This window comes from Lathyrus oleraceus, chromosome 4, assembly GCF_024323335.1.
Source record: "Lathyrus oleraceus cultivar Zhongwan6 chromosome 4, CAAS_Psat_ZW6_1.0, whole genome shotgun sequence".
Classification (NCBI taxonomy): domain Eukaryota; kingdom Viridiplantae; phylum Streptophyta; class Magnoliopsida; order Fabales; family Fabaceae; genus Lathyrus; species Lathyrus oleraceus.
Window position 1 is genome coordinate 234,512,624 of NC_066582.1, and position 19,158 is coordinate 234,531,781.

General features: G+C 35.5%; 2 protein-coding genes across 3 annotated transcripts; both read right to left on the reverse strand.

The window, feature by feature from the left end:
* Nucleotides 1-9,362: 9,362 nt before the first annotated feature.
* On the reverse strand, nt 9,363-9,902 carry LOC127136835 (uncharacterized). The gene has a single exon (XM_051063352.1). The coding sequence runs from the start codon at nt 9,900-9,902 to the stop codon at nt 9,363-9,365; it is 540 nt and encodes a 179-aa protein (XP_050919309.1).
* A 792-nt stretch (nt 9,903-10,694) lies between these two features.
* LOC127074781 (uncharacterized) lies at nt 10,695-13,150 on the reverse strand. 2 transcript variants are annotated; one of them, XM_051016138.1, is made up of 4 exons: nt 12,996-13,150; nt 12,389-12,549; nt 11,821-11,885; nt 10,695-11,241 (listed from the first exon to the last, which is right to left on the reverse strand). In XM_051016138.1, exons 2-4 carry the CDS (start codon nt 12,531-12,533, stop codon nt 11,173-11,175), a joined length of 279 nt encoding a protein of 92 aa, XP_050872095.1. In that variant the 5' UTR covers nt 12,534-12,549; nt 12,996-13,150; the 3' UTR covers nt 10,695-11,172. The 2 variants fall into 2 exon arrangements, with proteins under 2 accessions (XP_050872095.1, XP_050872094.1); XM_051016137.1 differs by having other exon boundaries at nt 12,981-13,145.
* Nucleotides 13,151-19,158: the final 6,008 nt, after the last annotated feature.

Here is a 19,158-nt window from a genome sequence, read left to right on the forward strand (position 1 = left end):
GTTTTGCACTATTTCTTTCATGAGATGATCTTGGTTGATGATATGAACATGAGACCAATTGGATTGGATTCTTAACTGATTGAACTTGATTTTTGATAATTTTCATGTTCCATTTTGAATTTTTGATCCCTATTGGACCCTAGGCTTTGTCCTAGGGTTATGCTTCTCATGTTTGGATTGTGTTTTCAGGACAAAAGGCAAATGGCATGGAGGAATTAATGCACTTGGTTTGAGTTGCTCATGTGAATGATGTTGATTAACATTAATTTTGTTTTTGTAGGTGGTTTCTAATTCATTTGTGTTGAGCATTGGCTTATGCTTTGCTTGATGCATTGCTTGTGTACAATTAACTGTGTGACTTTTAACTTGTCTATTTAACTGTTTGAGCTGAGTACTGACTATATTAGATTGATTTCAGGTACCTTAGTTGCTATAGTTCTTTGTGAACTCGCTTTGTGCGGCTGCTTGGTTGTGTAAACCAATTGAGGTAGAATCACTAACTCCATGTAGTCTGGAAGACCTGGCCTGTTACTTGGCCAGGCACCTGTCTGAAGTCCTCCTTAAGAGGCGATGTTTGTGCTTGTTTATTTTGGTCCCCAAGCAGGAAAAGACCTTTGTTAAGGCAATTGGCAGACACAAGAGGTGTGTAATCCACCTCCTGCTAATCTGTTGAGTCGTCCCTTGGCTCACATTACATGTTGATGCCTTGTGGATCCTAACCCAAGATCCATGTACAGTTGTACAGTTGAGTCAGTGTCATAAGTGTAGAAGGGTTCCCACTTTCTGGACCCACACTTCCTTTGTCTGAAGCTCTCCCTGGCCAGGGATAAGAGCTGTGAGGCACACCCCTCACTCACCTTTCATCTGGCTTCACCCTGACTCTCAATGTCAGGGTTAAGAGCTAACATCACCCTGATACAGTTGACTTGCTTTGGCAATCTAACCCTTGTTTGAGCCACCTCTGTTTGGATATAGTGTGTGCTATTTGTGATTGTTTGCTTTGATTGCTTTGCCTGTTTAGGATTAGCTTGTTGCCTGTGCAAGTTAGGATAGAAACCATAACATAGGGCAATGATGCATGATAACATCTAGGCTCGAGTCCAGCTCCCTAGTAGTGTGTCTCCCTTTGTATCTGGTTAGGTGAGAATTTCTTTCCCGTTCAGGGGAACTACGTCGCCCTGATCCTCATACCAGATGAGGTACGTAGGCAGGAGACCGTGCGAGGTCTCTCCGGGCACCCTTTTTCTTTTTGTGTGTGTTTGCTTGACAGTTGCTAGGCTCGAGTTCCCGACTCCTTAGTAACTTGTTGCTTGTTTCTTCTTGTGTGTGTTAGGAGACGAATGTAAGCCCAGCCATTGGCATTCCGTATCCTCTTGTTGTGCGCTTGGAGTCCGGTATAAGTCCATCAAGTGGCATCTGGTTTTCAGTGTGGGTTTGTTTGGTTCGGAAGCCGATGTAAGTCCAGCGATTGGCGTTCGGATTCCAGGTTTGCCTGTGTTTGTGTTTGTTTTGTTTGGCGTGCGTGAACCGAACTACGGCAGCTCTGATTCTCGTTCCAGACGAGATACGTAGGCATAGGATGCGATATCCTAGCGAGCCCTCTCCCCTCTTCCTCCACCTGTGTTGTCTTCAGTGTGTGTGTGTGATGTTTGTTTTAGCAACCTTTTTCTATCTTTTAGAGCGTGGATCCCGTCGAGTACGACGGATGCGTAGGGGTGCTAATACCTTCCCTTCGCATAACCGACTCCCGATCCCATTCTCTTTGGTCGCGAGACCTTGCTTTTCCCAGGTTTACTTCGAGCCTTTCCTTTCCCTCTTTTGGGATAAATAACGCACGGTGGCGGCTCTGTGTTGTTTTGTTTTAGCCCGCCGGTTGTTTTTCGCGGATGCGACACATGTCCCTTGGAAGAAGAATGGCATTATGAAATGTTCCATTTTTGGGAACAATTGATTGGTGAGAGGACTTCTGATTGGCAAGGGCTAAAAGCCTCACATATCTATAACCAGGTCATTCGTTATGTGCATAAAAGGCTTTTTCTTTATTATGTTTGTTACTTGTATCGAATTATTTATTAATAATAAAAGGTTTTTTCTTTATTATGTTTGTTTAATAAAGTCCCTAGAATAGCTAGTCCGTTTAATGTATCAAGTATGACTTAATCATGAGATCACATTAAACATAAGGACATTATTCTTAAAGTATCCGTAGTCAAGCTTTATTGTGAAGTGGGATAACATTAAAGCATGAAGACTATTATGTGTATAGACTGATGATCACATCTCATGGATCATGGATAAAGAGTTATCAAGTCTTAAACATAGGTATGAATATTAAGAGTAACATTTATACTGGATTGACCCGCTATGAGAATACTATATAGAATGTTATGCAAAGTGTCATAAGTTATTCTCATGGTGATAATGGTGTATACCACCCTTCGACCTGAAACCACTATGGACCCTAGATGTAGAGTCGAGTGCCTTATTGCTGATCAAACGTTGTCCGTAATTGGATGACCATAAAGACAGTTGATGGGTACTCCACGAAGCATGCTAAGGGACATGAGTGACCTAGATGGAATTTTCCCATCCTGCGTAACAGGATAAATGTCTATGGGCCCAATATTGAATTGGACAAGGATGACACGGTCTATGCCTTGTGTTCAATATATACATAAGGGCAAAAGGGTAATTATACACATAATTATTATCACAAAAGGATTTGTCAGATCACATGACATTTTCGTGTCTCGGGTAGCAGTGATGTGTTGCTAGATACCGCTCACTGTTTATTATGTTAAATACGTGATTTAATATAATTGTCAATGCCGTGAAAACCTATAGGGTCACACACAAAGGACGGATTGATGAGAGATAGAGTAATTAAGGAATACTGTAATGTACGGTGCCCTTAAGTGAATTATAGAACATCGTAAGGTACGGTGTGCTTAAGTAGAATACGAAATATGGTAAGGTACCACGCGCTTAAGTGATTTTGGCATATTATAAGATATGGGTCATATACACTTGAGTGGGATTTTTAGCTTGCATCCCACACAAGTGGTTCTATAAATAGAACTCTTGTGTAGAAGCATTGTTACACTTGCAATTTCGTTTCTCTCTCTCTCTCTCTCACTCAAAGTCTTCATTCGTAGCAGCTAGCACTGAGATTGAAGGAATCCGTTCGTGTGGACTGAGTTGAGGCGTTGTCATCGTTCAACGTTCGTGATCGCCACAAGAGGTAACGATTCTATCACTGATCATGCCCATTCGTAAGGATCATTAAAGGAGAAATTTTAAATTCCGCTGCGTCTCGGATCGCCATTCTCCTTCAGAATGGCATTATGAAATGTTCCATTTTTGGGAACAATTGATTGGTGAGAGGACTTCTGATTGGCAAGGGCTAAAAGCCTCACATATCTATAACCAGGTCATTCGTTATGTGCATCGTATATTAGCCAACACAATTTTTGGCCGAATAAACAACGGTAGGGTGAATTCCAAAGAGCTTTTCTTCTTACATTCCGCATTTGCACTGACACAAGTCAATGTGACTCCTTTCATGTTGGCTCATTTGCAGTTGCTTTATGCAAGAGGGGCCACCCCTTTCTGTATATGAGGTCTAGTTACCTGCATAGCCCATGCACTATGCTTAGATAGTGAGCTTGCAACTCTACAACCCCTTCTGATACCCTCCCTGGATATCGATTCCTACCGAGCCCATCGCTTGATTAAGGTCAGGAGGGACGGCAGATACTCTCTCATGGTTGGCAACCATGAGATTAGGAGTATCATCTTACCCTGCCACACACACACAAATGTGTGTAACAGGAACAATTAGTTTCATGATCTGACTGCCCCTGAACCCGGTCATCCGGCCCCTAATGACATACCTGTGCAGGATAACCAAGGTGGTCAGACCGATAATGAATATGATGAGATGGAGCAAGATGCTCCCGCTTTTTCTAACATACCTACACGTGCATACACCGCACCTGGACCTTCTAACACTTTTGCAAGTACCTCTCCCCGACAACAGTTCCGAGAGGAATATGATTATGTCGACATCAGGACCGCACTTGACGATGTCCTATATGAGTTGCATCATTGTAACGATGTAGATGTCGAACGCGGCCAGCTGTTGTGAGATATACAGAGACAATAGGTCAACATGATGGCACAGATCCAGCAGATACAGGAGCAGCAGCACGACTATGCAGGCAGAACCGAGCAAAACTTAGTGGTCCTGATTGAAGAGATGCAAGGCATGTGTGTGGGCATCGAGGACCTGTTGGGGTACATGTAGCACGTAGGTATACCGCCTCCTCAGCACGGTATGTATGGACGAGCACGAGGCCTGGGCCGTCATTGAGCACTCCATCCAGGTTCTATCTTCCTTTTTCACCTTTTATCGACACATTGGGGACAATGTTCGGTTTAAGTGTGGGGGAGGAACTTTATCGCTTTATTTACAGCTTTCTTAGGTAGATTTACTGTTTTATTCATTTCCATTTGATTGTTAGTGTTAATCGAGCCAATGCATGTGTTGTCGAGTCTTTATGCGTGGTTTCCACTATTTATTGATCTTCTCGTTTCTTGAGCCATAACAAAAAAAATCCATGAAAATCATTTCACAATTATAAAGTTCTAAGTTATAAATGACATTGAGGTTTGATTGTAAAATATGGGGAAATTTGTGTTCAACATCAGTATCGTTTTAACGCCTCGAGTTTCCTAAACATGCGAATTAATTTGAATATTCATTATGTCGAAAACCTTGTATCCTTACCTAATGAAATAGTCCAGGCGGTCAACACCATCTTGGTCCCGCTTTACGTAGGAGATTGATGCAAATAAGTGTTTGGTCCAAAGAATAAAAAAGAGAAAGAAAAAAAAAAGAAAAAAAATGATATTCAATGAAATATGAATTAAAAATACAAATCTTAGTTGGTTTAGTGGTATTTGGCGCTAAACTTGGTTGGGCGGACTATGGTCCGATCCCTCGCGATTACGATTTGGGAGGGGGCTTAGACCTCTTAGATGCCATAATCAACCCCCGAACCGGGAAACCAAAAGTAAAAGAAAGACCAAAGTCACTAACAGATCTTCCTACTATAGGTGTGAAGTATAACAGGCTTAATGTGATCGCACCTGAACGGAAAAAAATAAAAGGTGAGTTGACAAGTTTGAGATATAATGACACTGTTTATATTTGCTTGCATGTAGGGAGACTCATGACCGCAATTGCGGAATAGCGTTATTACGATATCCTTAGTGTACCAATTAGTACCTAGTTAAGCAATTATAACCAAAGCGAAGTTTGTAGCTTTAGAATGTTTAATTGATTGTGTATGTGCTTTTTCATGGAACTACATGCTACGAGTCTCCGAATTTTCATATCATAAGTGTAGCATTTGCTTGAGGACAATTGTTATTATTCATCAAGTTTCTTTTAATTGCTTAATTCTTTACTTTCTGCTTTAATTTCCAATTTTGAATTTTGATTATGTTTATGCTTAATAATTGTATGTGTATGATTAAGTTTAAAACCATGTCCGAATAAATCTTCTGACATCGGTATGTAAGGATCGTCGTTTCGACGGGATTCGGTAATAATTAATGATAATTTTTATGAGTTATTTTTCTAGCTCTGGTTTCCAATTCTAATCTAAAAAGATTTTTGCACGATAGTGAAAAGTCAATAAGGTTATAAATCAACAGAGCGAGAGTTTGAGATTTTAACTGGATAGCGGTTTCTAGGCATTAATCCTAAACACAACGAGGGCGCTTTAGGATTAATTAGGATTTATCAATTTCCAAAAATTACTTTTAATTCAGGTGGGTGAGCAAGAGCAAAACACTTTGACTTAAGAGTATAGCCCGAGCCAAGACCACGAGAGTGTGAGGCGAAGTCTTTTAAATTGATGTTCTCTACTGAAAAGTGATTTACTTTATTTTAATGTTAATTGTTTACCGAATCCTTGAAGGATGATGTGATTTACATACCGATTCCTCTTAATTGAATACTTTAATTACATTATTATTTCTAGTTAAATTCTATTTCCCAGTTTCTCTTAATCAATCTAAGAATAATAAAGTAATCATTAGCCTTAACTTTACACAGTAACTTTAGATGACGATAGTTTAATTTTTTGTCATTTGGGTTCGATATCTTTTTAAGACTATGCGATACGACTGTGCACTTGCAGTTAGCCATTTCAATAGACATACTAAGTCGCGATCATTTACACTTGCTTGAATTTGGGATTTTAATGAGTGGTTGTAATTTTTTGAAGATAGAATAACTTTGTTGGATAATTTTTTTTAAATGAATGGATTTTGTAGAAAAATGTTTTGATCTGAAATGAACCTTTTGTATTCACGTGTTGAAAGTGAATAAGGATCTAGTGGTGAAATATGAGAACAATCTTTTGCTCTTGTTTGATGACAGGGTTGTACTTTCAAACCCTATGAAGCTGAAATGAATGACTGTTGTAAGTGGGGCCTCTGATAACTGTGTCTTCCCGGGAAAAAATGAATTATACCTAGTCATTAAATGTTACATGTGCTTCCCCAAGCATCATTTAGGGGAGTCTCCTCAAGATACACATGAGGGACGCGTCCTCTAAGATAAGTTTGAGGGACTCGTCCTCTCATCTACGCCTGAGGAACTCACCCTCTGAACAACATTTGAGGGATTCGCCATCTAAGATTTGTCTAAGGAATAGACTTATCTAGGAAGAAATTAGTGTCTCATTGAAATAAATCACTTCGCCCTTCTCATGTCTCATGCTTTAGGAACTTTGGTCTGGGATAACTTTGATATGGCCCTCTAAGAGCATGGCTCATGAATCATATTTCTAAGCTTACATTTCTTGAAGGTTTACGTGATTCCAGTGGGTTTTCAAGGTTAAATAGAATCATGATGGTTCCGTAAATAAGTACAAAGCTCGACTGGTTGAAAGGGTTTCATCAACAGCTTGGGTTCGATTTCAGTGAGACGTTTTCTCCGGGTGTTAAACTTGTAACAATTTGAGTTACTATCACTTTAGCTTTTACTCATAAATGGGAGCTTCAACAAATTGATATCAATAATGTCTTTTTTAATTACTTCTTGTATAAAGATATTTACATGGTTCAACCTCTTAGTTTTAAACAACATGATTCTTCACTCGTTTGCAAACTGCATAAGACGTTGTATGGACTCAAACAAGCACTGCGTGCCTGATATGAGAAGCTCAAGCAGGCCCTAGTTCAGTTTGGTTTCAGTCATAACAAATGTGATCACTCTCTTTTTCATATATTCTCATCAAGGTGTTACTCTTTATGCCTTAGTTTACGTGGATGGAATTATGATCACATGCTCTTCCTCTTTGCTCACTCACTAGCTTATTAACTCTCCTCATGCTAAGTTTTCTCTCAAGCAATTGGGATCTCCCGAGTATTTTTTGGGCATCGAAATCAAGTGTTTAGCCTCAGGCAAGCTTATAGTCACTCAGTCGAAATATATTCGTGATTTGCTAGCTAGAGTCAATATGAGCAATATCAACGATGTTCCCACTCTCATGATTGGCACATGCAAACTCAACAAACATGGATCTTCTCCTCTTCCTGATCCTTTCATGTATCGATCCATTGTTGGTGCACTTCAGTATGTTACTCTTACTTGACCTGATATTGCTTCCAGTGCCAACAAAGCATGTCAATACATTGCTTCCCCTCTTGAATCTCATTGGGCAGTTGTCAAACGCATGATGCGCTACCTTAGTGGCACCCTTGATCATGTACTTCTCATTCTCCAACACCCTTCGCGCAAGCTTTCCCTTTGTGCCTATAGCGATTCTGATTGGGCAAGTGATCCTGATAATAGATGTTCCACATATGGATCATGTATTTATCTTGGTATGAATCTTGTGTCATGGAGCTCGAAGAAGCAACATTTTGTGGTTCGTTCTAGCACGGGGGTCGAATATCGTGCCCTTGCACATACTACGTCTGAATTGCTTTGGCTTTAGTCGCTTTTGCAAGAACTTCATGTTTCATTTCAGCCTTTTATCCTGCTTTGTGATAATATTATTTCAGTTCTATTGTCTCATAATCTGAGTCTTCATGCTCACACAAAACACATTGAGTTGGACATTGACTTTGTCCGTGAGTGTTATTTTGAAGCTCTTGAGGATCCAACATGTTCCAAGTTCTTTCCAACTTGCAGATTCTCTTGCCAAGCCTCTCGGGACTACCTCCTTTCTGGAACTGCGCATCAAGCTCAAAGACATTGCTCTCACTCCTCCACGAGCTTGTGGGGGAGTATTAAGAGGCTAATTTAGACATTGATATAGGTTAATGTATGCACATACATGTATAAGTTGTAACTAACTTTTGCATAATCTACTATGCATCCTTTGCTATAAATAGGTGGTTATGGTTTTGTAAATCTTGAGAGATATTAAATGAATAATGTGAGAATCACATTCTATCACTAAAGGAATTGCTTTTGGAGGAGAAGAATTGATTTTGAAAAAATATTCAAACAAAAAAAATCAATTTTCAAATTTAAGTGGAATAAACGTGCTTTTAAGATTTGTAGAAGCCAATCCAAACATACACTTAGACTCATATTTATATCACATTTGTTTGGGTCTTTATGCATTTTCTTCCAAACTTGTTAAGTTGATATATTTCATTATAATTCTTCCTCTATCATAAGTAAACTACAAAAATACGCAGGATGATAAAAACAAGAAAGGAAAACTCCATTTTCACATCTATATATACACATATACTGGATACTACATCTATCAAACTCATTATCATTATTTGAAATCAATAATAATAGCACCAACATTGGTTTCTCAAACTTGAACAGTTACCAATCTCACTTGGAATAGCACCAACAAGACCATTCTGCCATAGAAACAACTGTTCAAGCTTTTTGAGCTTACCAATCTCTGATGGAATAGAACCTGATAAACTATTTTCATATAGAAACAAACAGTTACCTAACTCTTTAGGAATTTCACCATAAACCATAGTTGTATAAATTGACAACATTTGAAGCATTTTAAGTTTACTAAAAGAAACTGGTAATGAACCTGATATTCTTGTATCAGCAAGCCCCAAAACTGTCGAATCACTACATTCTCCAATCTCTTCTGGAATCTTCCCAGTTATATCTTTGTTTCCACTTGCTCTAATAACTTCAACTTTCGACAATTTTCCAATCGAATTCGGGATACTTCCACCTAGCTGATTATCGAAAAGATGAAGATTCTTTAGACTAATGCAGTTACTTATCTCATCTGGAATTTTAGAGATCTTTTCCATTTCAAAGATGCAAGTATGTTTTTCGGCGTCACCATGTCTCATGTCATGTCTGAAAAAAGTTCCATCTCCTCCGGAACAATGTGATATATAATGGGATGACCAACTAGCTTGTCAGTCAAGGCATGATTATGTATATCGAAAATCACATTAAATTTCCATGTCTCATCCACCATACGGTATTCTCGCAATTTAAACGGACACCCACATTTCCTGGATTCAATGTCATCTCGTTTGAACTTCCTAATGTGTGGTTGGTACGTGTCACTTCTTTCGCATCTCTTTGTTATAACTGATTGTCTTCTCTCTGAACCATTGTCGGAACTTTCGATTATAACATAAAACCCCGATTTCCCAACCTCCCTACGGACCCATTGTAGCATACGTTTGTGAACAATAAACTCTTCTTTATTTGTAAATTGTGTACGAACATCTACCTCGACAACAACCGACCGAGCACCCGATTTAACATCATCATTCATTTCATCTGGTTTAACATCGTCATTCACTTTATCTGGTTTAACATCATGCTTCATTTCGACCAGTTTAATATCCACACTCACAATAGCTTTGGGAAACATATTTGGGTGACCATATCTAATACCACAAATAATAGAAAAACTGTGTTAAAAATCAAACTAACAGGACATCAAAACTTTTCCGGAGATGCATATCTGAATTCAATATTCATTTTTCAGCTCAAAAAACTATATTAATGCAAGTAATGAGGGATGAAATGAATTAACTTTACGTGCAATTTCAGTTTATTTTGAATGATGTTTTTGTGTTGACAAGTTGATTGAGAATGTAAGAATTTTTTTAAGGGTTTTTAAAATGAAGTGTTGTTTGAACATGGAGAAGAAGATCATGCAAAGTGGTTATCCAATTTCTTGCTAGGCACTTTCGAATATATATCTCCCAGCATAAATAAGTGCAATAGATATTTCAGAGATGCATCTCTAGATACACCCAAATATTATACAGAGATACATCTCTAGAACCATATTTTATAAAAAAATTAGTAAATTTGAAAAAAACAAAAAATTTATGTGATTTTAGGTTCATCTGAAAATGCATCTCCAAACTAATGAAGAGCCTTTTCAAATTTCCAAAAGGTGTGAGACAGCCTTTTCAAATTTCCAAAGGTGTGAGACGCACCTCTAAAGATAGAAAAAACATCTTCAACTCTATTTCCAGTATTTTTTTTAACTTTGTTTGAATTTTGTTATCAGCTCAACAATTTATATAAATTTTAAAAACCATTTGACGATTCATTGAAAAGCTACCATTGAAAAAAAAATTTAAGCAAAGTAACTTAAGAACATGGACTAAATTCTTAAAAATACAAATAATAGCCAATTGCACAACTAAACTGCCAAATATTACAAATTTATATAAATGATGTATGATAAGTGTTGTTAAATAGCAGCTATAACTTCACAATAATGCTATAGCATAACATAATTTGAACATGCTGTTATTGTTTCACAATACACTATATTAATACAAAATATTGTCAAATACGAGTTATCTTGCACTATAGCACTTTTGCATAGTGTAATTTGAAAAAACCACTATTTTGTTATACGCAATTGACAACATTGGTTTGATGACAAATATAATCATAATAGCTCTCTTCCTAAGATAAAAGAGTTAGAATTCTTCGAAATGTGCCATCCCAAACCAGCAAATTAGTTCATAATTGACAGTTACTTCCAAATTCGTTTTGAAGTCTATTTAGTATTCCACTTCCAACACGAATGATTGAAAAGAAACATTAGAATAGTCCAAACCATCATGTTACGCATTCAACCCGGCAAATTATTCATGGATATAAAGTACTAAATTTGATTATTTAGCCGTTTGAGAAGCCTCGGCAGTGTTCGCTTCTAAGGGACACTGGGATACGTATGGTTTGAGCTGCGTAAAAGACGAATAACATGAATCAGTAATAGTTTGTAAGAAAAAAGAGAGAATGCTAATCAATGAAACAGAATAACATGAATAAAAAAATATTGGTTTTTGCTATTCCGCTGTCAGAACAACTTAACTGAAGCGAAATTTAGTAACCGGACTATGCTAAAAACATAATATAAAGTTCACACTAGACAGAGGACTAAATGTTGAAACAGATGGAACAATTAGGATTTCAAGAAGAATGAAGAAGGAGAAAAAAGAGATAGGAGAGAATTAGAAAACCTATTTATAGACGATCAAGGTCCAAGGCCAAAACATAACGCAAGCCCAAAATATACAAAATTATATTTTGCCTTCGACACAATGGCTATATGTTGTATTCGACAGAGTCGAATACAACTAACTCCTACTTCGACTAGATCAGGCACACCTCAGTCGAATACAGCTTATTCTACAAAACAATGAATTACAACTTCTAACACTAAAGGAACATTGTCATCAAAGAAGCACCGAGTTACGAATGGTAACAAGAAAGAAAATAAGACAATATAATTATAAGATTAAATGAGTGAAGATGCAAACCTTAAAACCAGTCAAATCAGGAACTACATAGTTTGGTAATTTTTCCTGCAATACCACATACCCACCTGCAACAATATGCAGGATTACATTCAAATTAATAGCATAAAAATACATTAATATATAATGTGCTTCATGGTTTAACAAAATAAGCAATGCTGAGTTTTATAAATCAGCATTAAATAACGATAATGGTGTTTTATAAAGTCAGATTTAGTTACTATATGGACATCCAGAAAATGAGAAGCGACACAAATTATTTAAAGATTAAGGAACAAATTAAATAAGATATGCAACAAAAGTAAAAAAGAACTCTTTGTTTAAGCCCTCGAAAATTCCAAATGATGCTGTTATTATTATTATTAATGAAAATAATAATATTGGTGACTAGTATCAGTATGTCAACAATCAACAAGGAACAAATCTGCCCCATTTGCTCCAAAAATAAAATACATCATGCAATCAAGTAAGCCTAAGCCATGGAGTCCAGAGATAAAGATAAAATGTTGGACTACTACGTTTAATTTTAAAATGAAATAAAAACAGATGAATTTCAATAGACGAAACAAACCTTTGCGAGTGTGGAAACCAGTGGGCTGGCAGTTCTTTCCCTTGTAAAAACCCCGAGGAGCACGTTTTGGTGATAGAATATCAAGTGACGATGTTCGCTTCCTTCGAAATGTCCTTCCTATTCCTAAAATCAGCCCCAGAGGCATCTTCTTTTATGGGAGACTGAACAAAACCAACCACCATCAACACCGAACACAGAAACAGATACGGTGCAATCAAATAACATAATTTACCGAAGTAATGCTAGTAATAATACAGCGACCAACGTGGCGATATTTTCCGGCAGGAGTTGATATTGCTCTCAATGGAATTTTATCGACATAATTTACAGTGAGTGGTATTAGCTAGAAAAAATGAAACAATACATAATAACTAGTATTAAAAGTAAAGCAGACATTATGCAATTTGATAAATTGTCAAAGATTATCAATTTAAATATATTAGACAGATATTACAATATTTTCGCAGAAAATTAGGTCGATAAAATTCCATTGAGAGCAATATGAACTGTATATTCCTAAGTTGTCAATAATGCAATAGCTGGAACCGTAGGGAAATGAAAATCTCAAAAATAAAAAAGGAAAAAGGAAAACCTAGAAGTTTCTCACAGTTTCCGACGGCGCCTTCTTCTTCTGCGACGACCAATGTGGCTGTGTTTTCCGGCAAGAGGAGTTCCAATTTCTTGATTGTGAAACGAGAGCAATGAGACAGCACTTCCATTTGTTGATTCTGAGTTAATGGGCCGGTTCAGAATGAAATGGATTAAGTTTTCAAATATAAGAGGAGGCTTCCTCCCGCCCCAAATTATTTAACTTGATACCCCAAATTAAATCTGGCACCCCATTCTTCAATAAAATGAAATTTATGTTTAAAATTTCTCTAGGCAAGAATAAAATTTTCAATACCTACAAAATTTTCAATAATCACAATTTTTCGGTATGTTTTAAATAATTCCAAAAATATGAAATTTATTGGTTGATATCAGAAATTTCAACCAAAATAAATTTTTTGGTAGTGTTATTTATGTGAAATTTTAAGCGTTCAAGATTTTACCAACAATTTTAGATTGATTGTGATTGCCGCTTAGAACTTTCGGTAGAAAAACAAATTTTGTATCCATAATGGAAATTTAAAATTTCTAGTAAAAAAACAAGTGTTTATAACTATCAAAAATTCTGAAATTTTTGATAAAATAAATGGGATTTTGTATCGGAAAATTTGAATTTTCCAATAAAATTAAAAGCCTAAATACTGGAAATTTTGGAATTTCCGGTACAAAATTCCTGAATTTTTTACTTTTACGGTAAAAAAAACATATTGTTTTAAAATTTCTGATAGTTGTTTCAAAAATTTTTGATATCGCTCAAAAATTTTCAAAAATCTACTTGAATCCGATAAATTTGGGAAATGCGTGAAGTGATTTTGCAAGGGTAATATTGTCTTTTCATACACATTAATGGGTGTCAAATCTAATTAGGGGTGGCAGGAAGAAATCATCGCAAAAATACATTTATCAAAATTTTATTAAAACACCCAATAAAATTTTTGATAATACAACTCAAAAGAAAAAATTGAATTTTTTAAAAATCCAATACTTCATTTTGATAAGAAACAAAATTGAAATTCTATATAGTTTTATTTTATCAATAATTAGCATCTAAACAAACAGTCTCATCCCCGTTTATTGATTTTTAAATATGCATACATGTTAAAATATAAACAGAATTTTATTTGATTTTAATTTATATTATTCATAAATAACATTTTATATGTACGGTATATGTATAGTAACAAAATTTTATTTTAAATATGACACATAATTAATATAATTGAATAAAATAAATATTTATAAATTAGAGTACTTGAATTTCATGTGCTTTAACATCGTTAATGTGAATGAAATCAAGGATCAATTTGTTGTGACTTTAATGGTACAACTGGTTTTCCATGACATATAATATTAACATGATTAATGATATGAAGAATATCAATCAATATAAAGTAACCATTTGCTTGAGGAGCATGAGGTCAAGAAAAAAAAAATCTTCTAGAAATGAATCGGAAAAGAAAAGATTGTAAGGAGAGGAAAAGACTATGAGGGATGATTATTAGTCAGTGGTATCCGTAACTTCTCTTTCTATTGTGCAAGTAGTTATTGATATGATTTTTTTAGTAAATATAAAAATAATTAAAGGATAATTATGTATGATCTCCATCCAAGAATATATATATATATATATATATATATATATATATATATATATATATATATATATATATATATATATATATATATATATATATATATATTATAGATGTTCAAACGCATCATACCACCGATGCCACCGAGGGACACTCATGCAACACCTACAAAGATTATTACTAAACTCTACCATATTTCCCAATAAAATGTGTTACCAATATGCAACATATGCTTTATGAAATTTCTCAACAAATGAATAGTAGTATTGTATAATAACCAATAAAACAACATATATTTGTTCCAACAATTGAATTCTCTAAAAAAAATCCATCCACACTTATTCCTCATTCATATCTAATTTACATAGTAAAATATAAGTTATTTCAATGGATATTTTTTCTAGAGGAGCGGTTTCATATCAACTGCTATGATCGAATTTGTTTTCCTAGATACACCAATTGCAACTTGAAAAGGATATATCTAAGAAATACTCCCTCCGTTCCTTTTTAAGTGTCACTTTCTTGATAAAGTTTTGTTTCTTTTTAATTGTCACTTGCAGAATTCAAGGTTGTATTAAATGCACTTTTGTCAAAATTACCCTTATGCAATTATTACATAGAGAGTAAAAGTAAAATAAATATAGGATATAATTAAGGGTATTATAGGTAAAATAAGAATTATTGTTTAAAAAGTAACAATAATGATTAGCTTTCTTGGTATGTGTAAAAAGTTAAAAAATGACACTTAAAAAGGAACGGAGGGAGTATTATGTAAGTGTTTGTAGATTCCAATTGTCTTACTACCTATTAACTCTCCCACAAATTATGGAAATGCATTGGGATTGAAACATCCACATCCATATGAGAATAATTAGGTAATACTTGCAATTGATTACAGAAACAACAAAACTGGATCAACAATCACAATTATCAGTGCATAATTACATACAAATCAATTGAAGTTGAAGATACTTATAAGTGTTATATTGATTGAATTTAAAATTTGAAATCACATCTCATACAACTTCACACTGTGAGTAATATATACAAAACATGGATGAAGAAATATTGAAGAAACAAACAAATCAACAACAATGAAGCATTTTAAACATCCATTACAATAATTTTAATGTTTTAAACTATCACAGAAAAATCCATTAAAAATATAAAAAAATCAGTAACCAAGAAACGCAAAAAAATTCACATAGGTCATGCAAAAAAAACATATGAGAACCATTAGTAGATGTTATGGTGCTTCTTGTTAACCAACCCTTCTCTGAGGCCTGATCTTGAGATAAAAGAATGGTGAAATAGATGGAAGAGGTTCCGATATGAGAAAGGATTTTACAAATGAGATTAAGAGGGAGGGCTTTTACTAAATAAATGAACTATTCATATGGCTTTTGCAGATGACGGAACAATTTGTCTTCACAGATGAAAAAAGAGGGATTCAAGAGGAATTTCGTAAGGGATTCAAGGTATCTTGATTGAGAAAGAGATGAAATTTACAAAAAGAAATAGAAGAAGATTTTTAATTTGTGTCACCACTCAGCAGTTAATGGAGGTTATAAGTGTGAGATTTTTTTTTTGTGAGAGATGGAAGTTAGATTTTTAATTGGTAACCAATAAAAGTTACCAACCACTCAAATTTTTAAATTGAACTATTATATTATTTGTAAAAAAGATGAAGGACAATAGGTCACTCCAAAAAATTGTATCCCCTTTATCTACAGTTATAAATCATATTTTTTACATCATTTATTTATACTATTTATGATTATCATTTAATTATAATAATTGTTTTTCTAAAATCATCTTTAATTATTTATATAATTACCAAAATAGTAATAAGTTCTAATAAATAAATAAAGTAACTGATGAAAATTAAAGAGCATGAAAAAAGAAAATTAAAAGGAGTTATAATAAATAAAATATAATACATGTAGAAGTGATTCTACTAAACTCAAAAGTTAGGAATTCTAGCTTCTAAGGATTATGAGGCTAGCTTAGGCATTGATGTATGTTAATGTATGCACATGTATGCATAAGATTTAACTAACTTTTACACCATCCACCATGCATCCTTTGTTGTAAGTAGGTGGTTATGGTTTTATAAATAGGTCGTTACGGTTATGCATCATTTACTATAAATAGTTCCTGTGCGTGAAAGTTCTACTCGTAATTGAGGTCGTGGGCGCATTTTTCGTGGTTGGGGGCGTGATAGAGGCCACGTCTCCTATAGATATCGACCTACTTGTAAGCTTTATAGAAAATATGGTCACAATGACATTGATTGTTGGCATCATTTTGATGAGAAGTTTACATTGACTATTGCTTCGGCCTCGTCTCAAAATATTATTACCTGACCTTCTGATTCTCTTAAGGCTTTGACATCTGATCCTCGGGCCTTGGCCCTAATTTCAACTGCACATGAGTACTCCTTGCATCAAGATATTGAAAGTCGGGTTCGGTTTGAAGACTCAGATGGTTCTCACCATCTCACTCCTCGTGTTTCTTACTTGCATTCTAAGAAAGCTTATTCAGGTACATGTCGTGTTAGTGTAGCTAATGCCCAATCCCTAGCCATAAAATGTGTAGGTTATGCTCATATTTCTTCTTCCTTACATCCTTATACTTCTCTTGCACTTAATAATATTCTCTTTGTACCATGTATTACCAGAAATGTGTTGTCAGTCTCCAAGTTCTCGTGTGATAACAATATTGTGTTTGAGTTCTTAACGGATAAGTGTTTTGTCAAATCTCGATTTTAGAAGCTTACATTGCTTGAAGGTTTTCATGATTCCAATGGGTTGTACTGCTTTCCTCGCTTGGGTGTGACTCCATCCAGGTTGTCCTCCATGTCTTCATCCAGTTCCACGATTGTTTGTAATAATGGTAAGTCAGTTTCATGTTCTGTAACATCTAGTGCAAATAACATGAGATCTAGTCTTCTTTGGCATTTTCGACTAGGTCATGCCAATTATCCTGCTATTCGACATGCTCTGAAGCATTGTAATATTCCCTTTCCGACTAGACCAGTTTCAACTAAGTCGTGTAATTCTTGTTGTATTGGCAAATCTTATCGTTTGCATTCCTCGTGCATCTATAACAATGTATCGTTCTCCTTTTGAAATTGTGCATATGGATCTTTGGGGTCCTGACCCCTTCCCTTCGACTTATGGCTTTCTTTAATATGTTTCTTTTGTTGATGCTTATTCCATATATACTTGGATCTACTTTCTTAAAAACAAGTCAGAAACATTTCATGCCTTCAAACTATTTCACAAGTTTATTCAAACTCAGTTTCACACAACCATTAAAGTGGTTTAATCCGATTACGGGGGGAGAATATTCTCCCTTCGCTATGTATTTGACTGAGTTATGTGTCTCTCAGAGGCTCGCATGTCCACACACGTCTCACCAAAATGGTAAAGTCGAACGCAAGGATATACATATTGTTGAGATGGGCCTTACCTAGTTATCTCATGTCTCATTTCCTCTTCCTTTTTGGGAACATAGCTTTTCTTCTTCATTACATGTGATTAATCGATTGCCTACTGTGGGGCTTCTTGCTTTCAATCTCAATTTTTTGCCTTGTATCATAAGTATCCTCGTTATGCCACTCTTAGAGTTTTTGGTTCCTTGTGTTTTACACTCACTCGTCCTTACAACAAACATAATGTGAGTTTTAGATTCTTGAGTGTGTGTACTTGGGGGTTTCTCCTCAGTATTAGGGTTACAAATGTCTCAGCAGATCCGATCGAATTTATATCTCCAAAGATGTTTTTTTGCACGAGGATGCTTTTCCTTTTCAAACATTGTTTCCATATGCCTCTTGTGTAACACCTGATCGAACCTTCCACACCGAGTTCATTCCTTTTCCTACAATTTTGAATTTGAACGTTCCTTTAGTCCCACACACATTTCGGGAGTCAGCTTAGCATCCTTCGATTTTGAATCCCAATAATCCTTTAATTTCGATTTTGACTGGCCCTTTAGTCCCTTGTCCCACTCTGAATTCAGCTCTCCGCTCTCTAGTTTCGATGTCTAATGATCCTTCACCTTCGACTTCCACTAAATCATCATATTCGAATCATCCACAGAGAACTACCATGAGTTCCTCAACTGAGTCTAAGTCCCTGTTATTCCTTGTTCCTCTTTTTCTAGCGTTCAATAACTTAATACCCATCCATGTTGACTCGTGCTAAGACATATCACACTAAGCCTAGGGCTTTTTTTCCCACGTTGAACCTTTGACTGTCAAAGAAGCTCTCTCCAATCCACATTTGCTTGAATCCATGAGACTTGAGTATGAAGCTTTGCTAAAGAATTAGGCCTAGAAATTGAACACTCTTCCACCAAATCGAGAACTTGTTGGATGCAAGTGGGTTTTCAAGGTTATAGAGAATCCTAATGGTTCTTTAAATAAGTACAAAGCTCGACTGGTTGAAGGGGTTTCATCAATAGTTTGGGTTCAATTTCAGTGAGACGTTTTCACCAATTGTTAAACCTGTAACAATTCGAGTCATTCTCACTTTAGCTCTTACTCACAAATGGAGCTTCAACAAA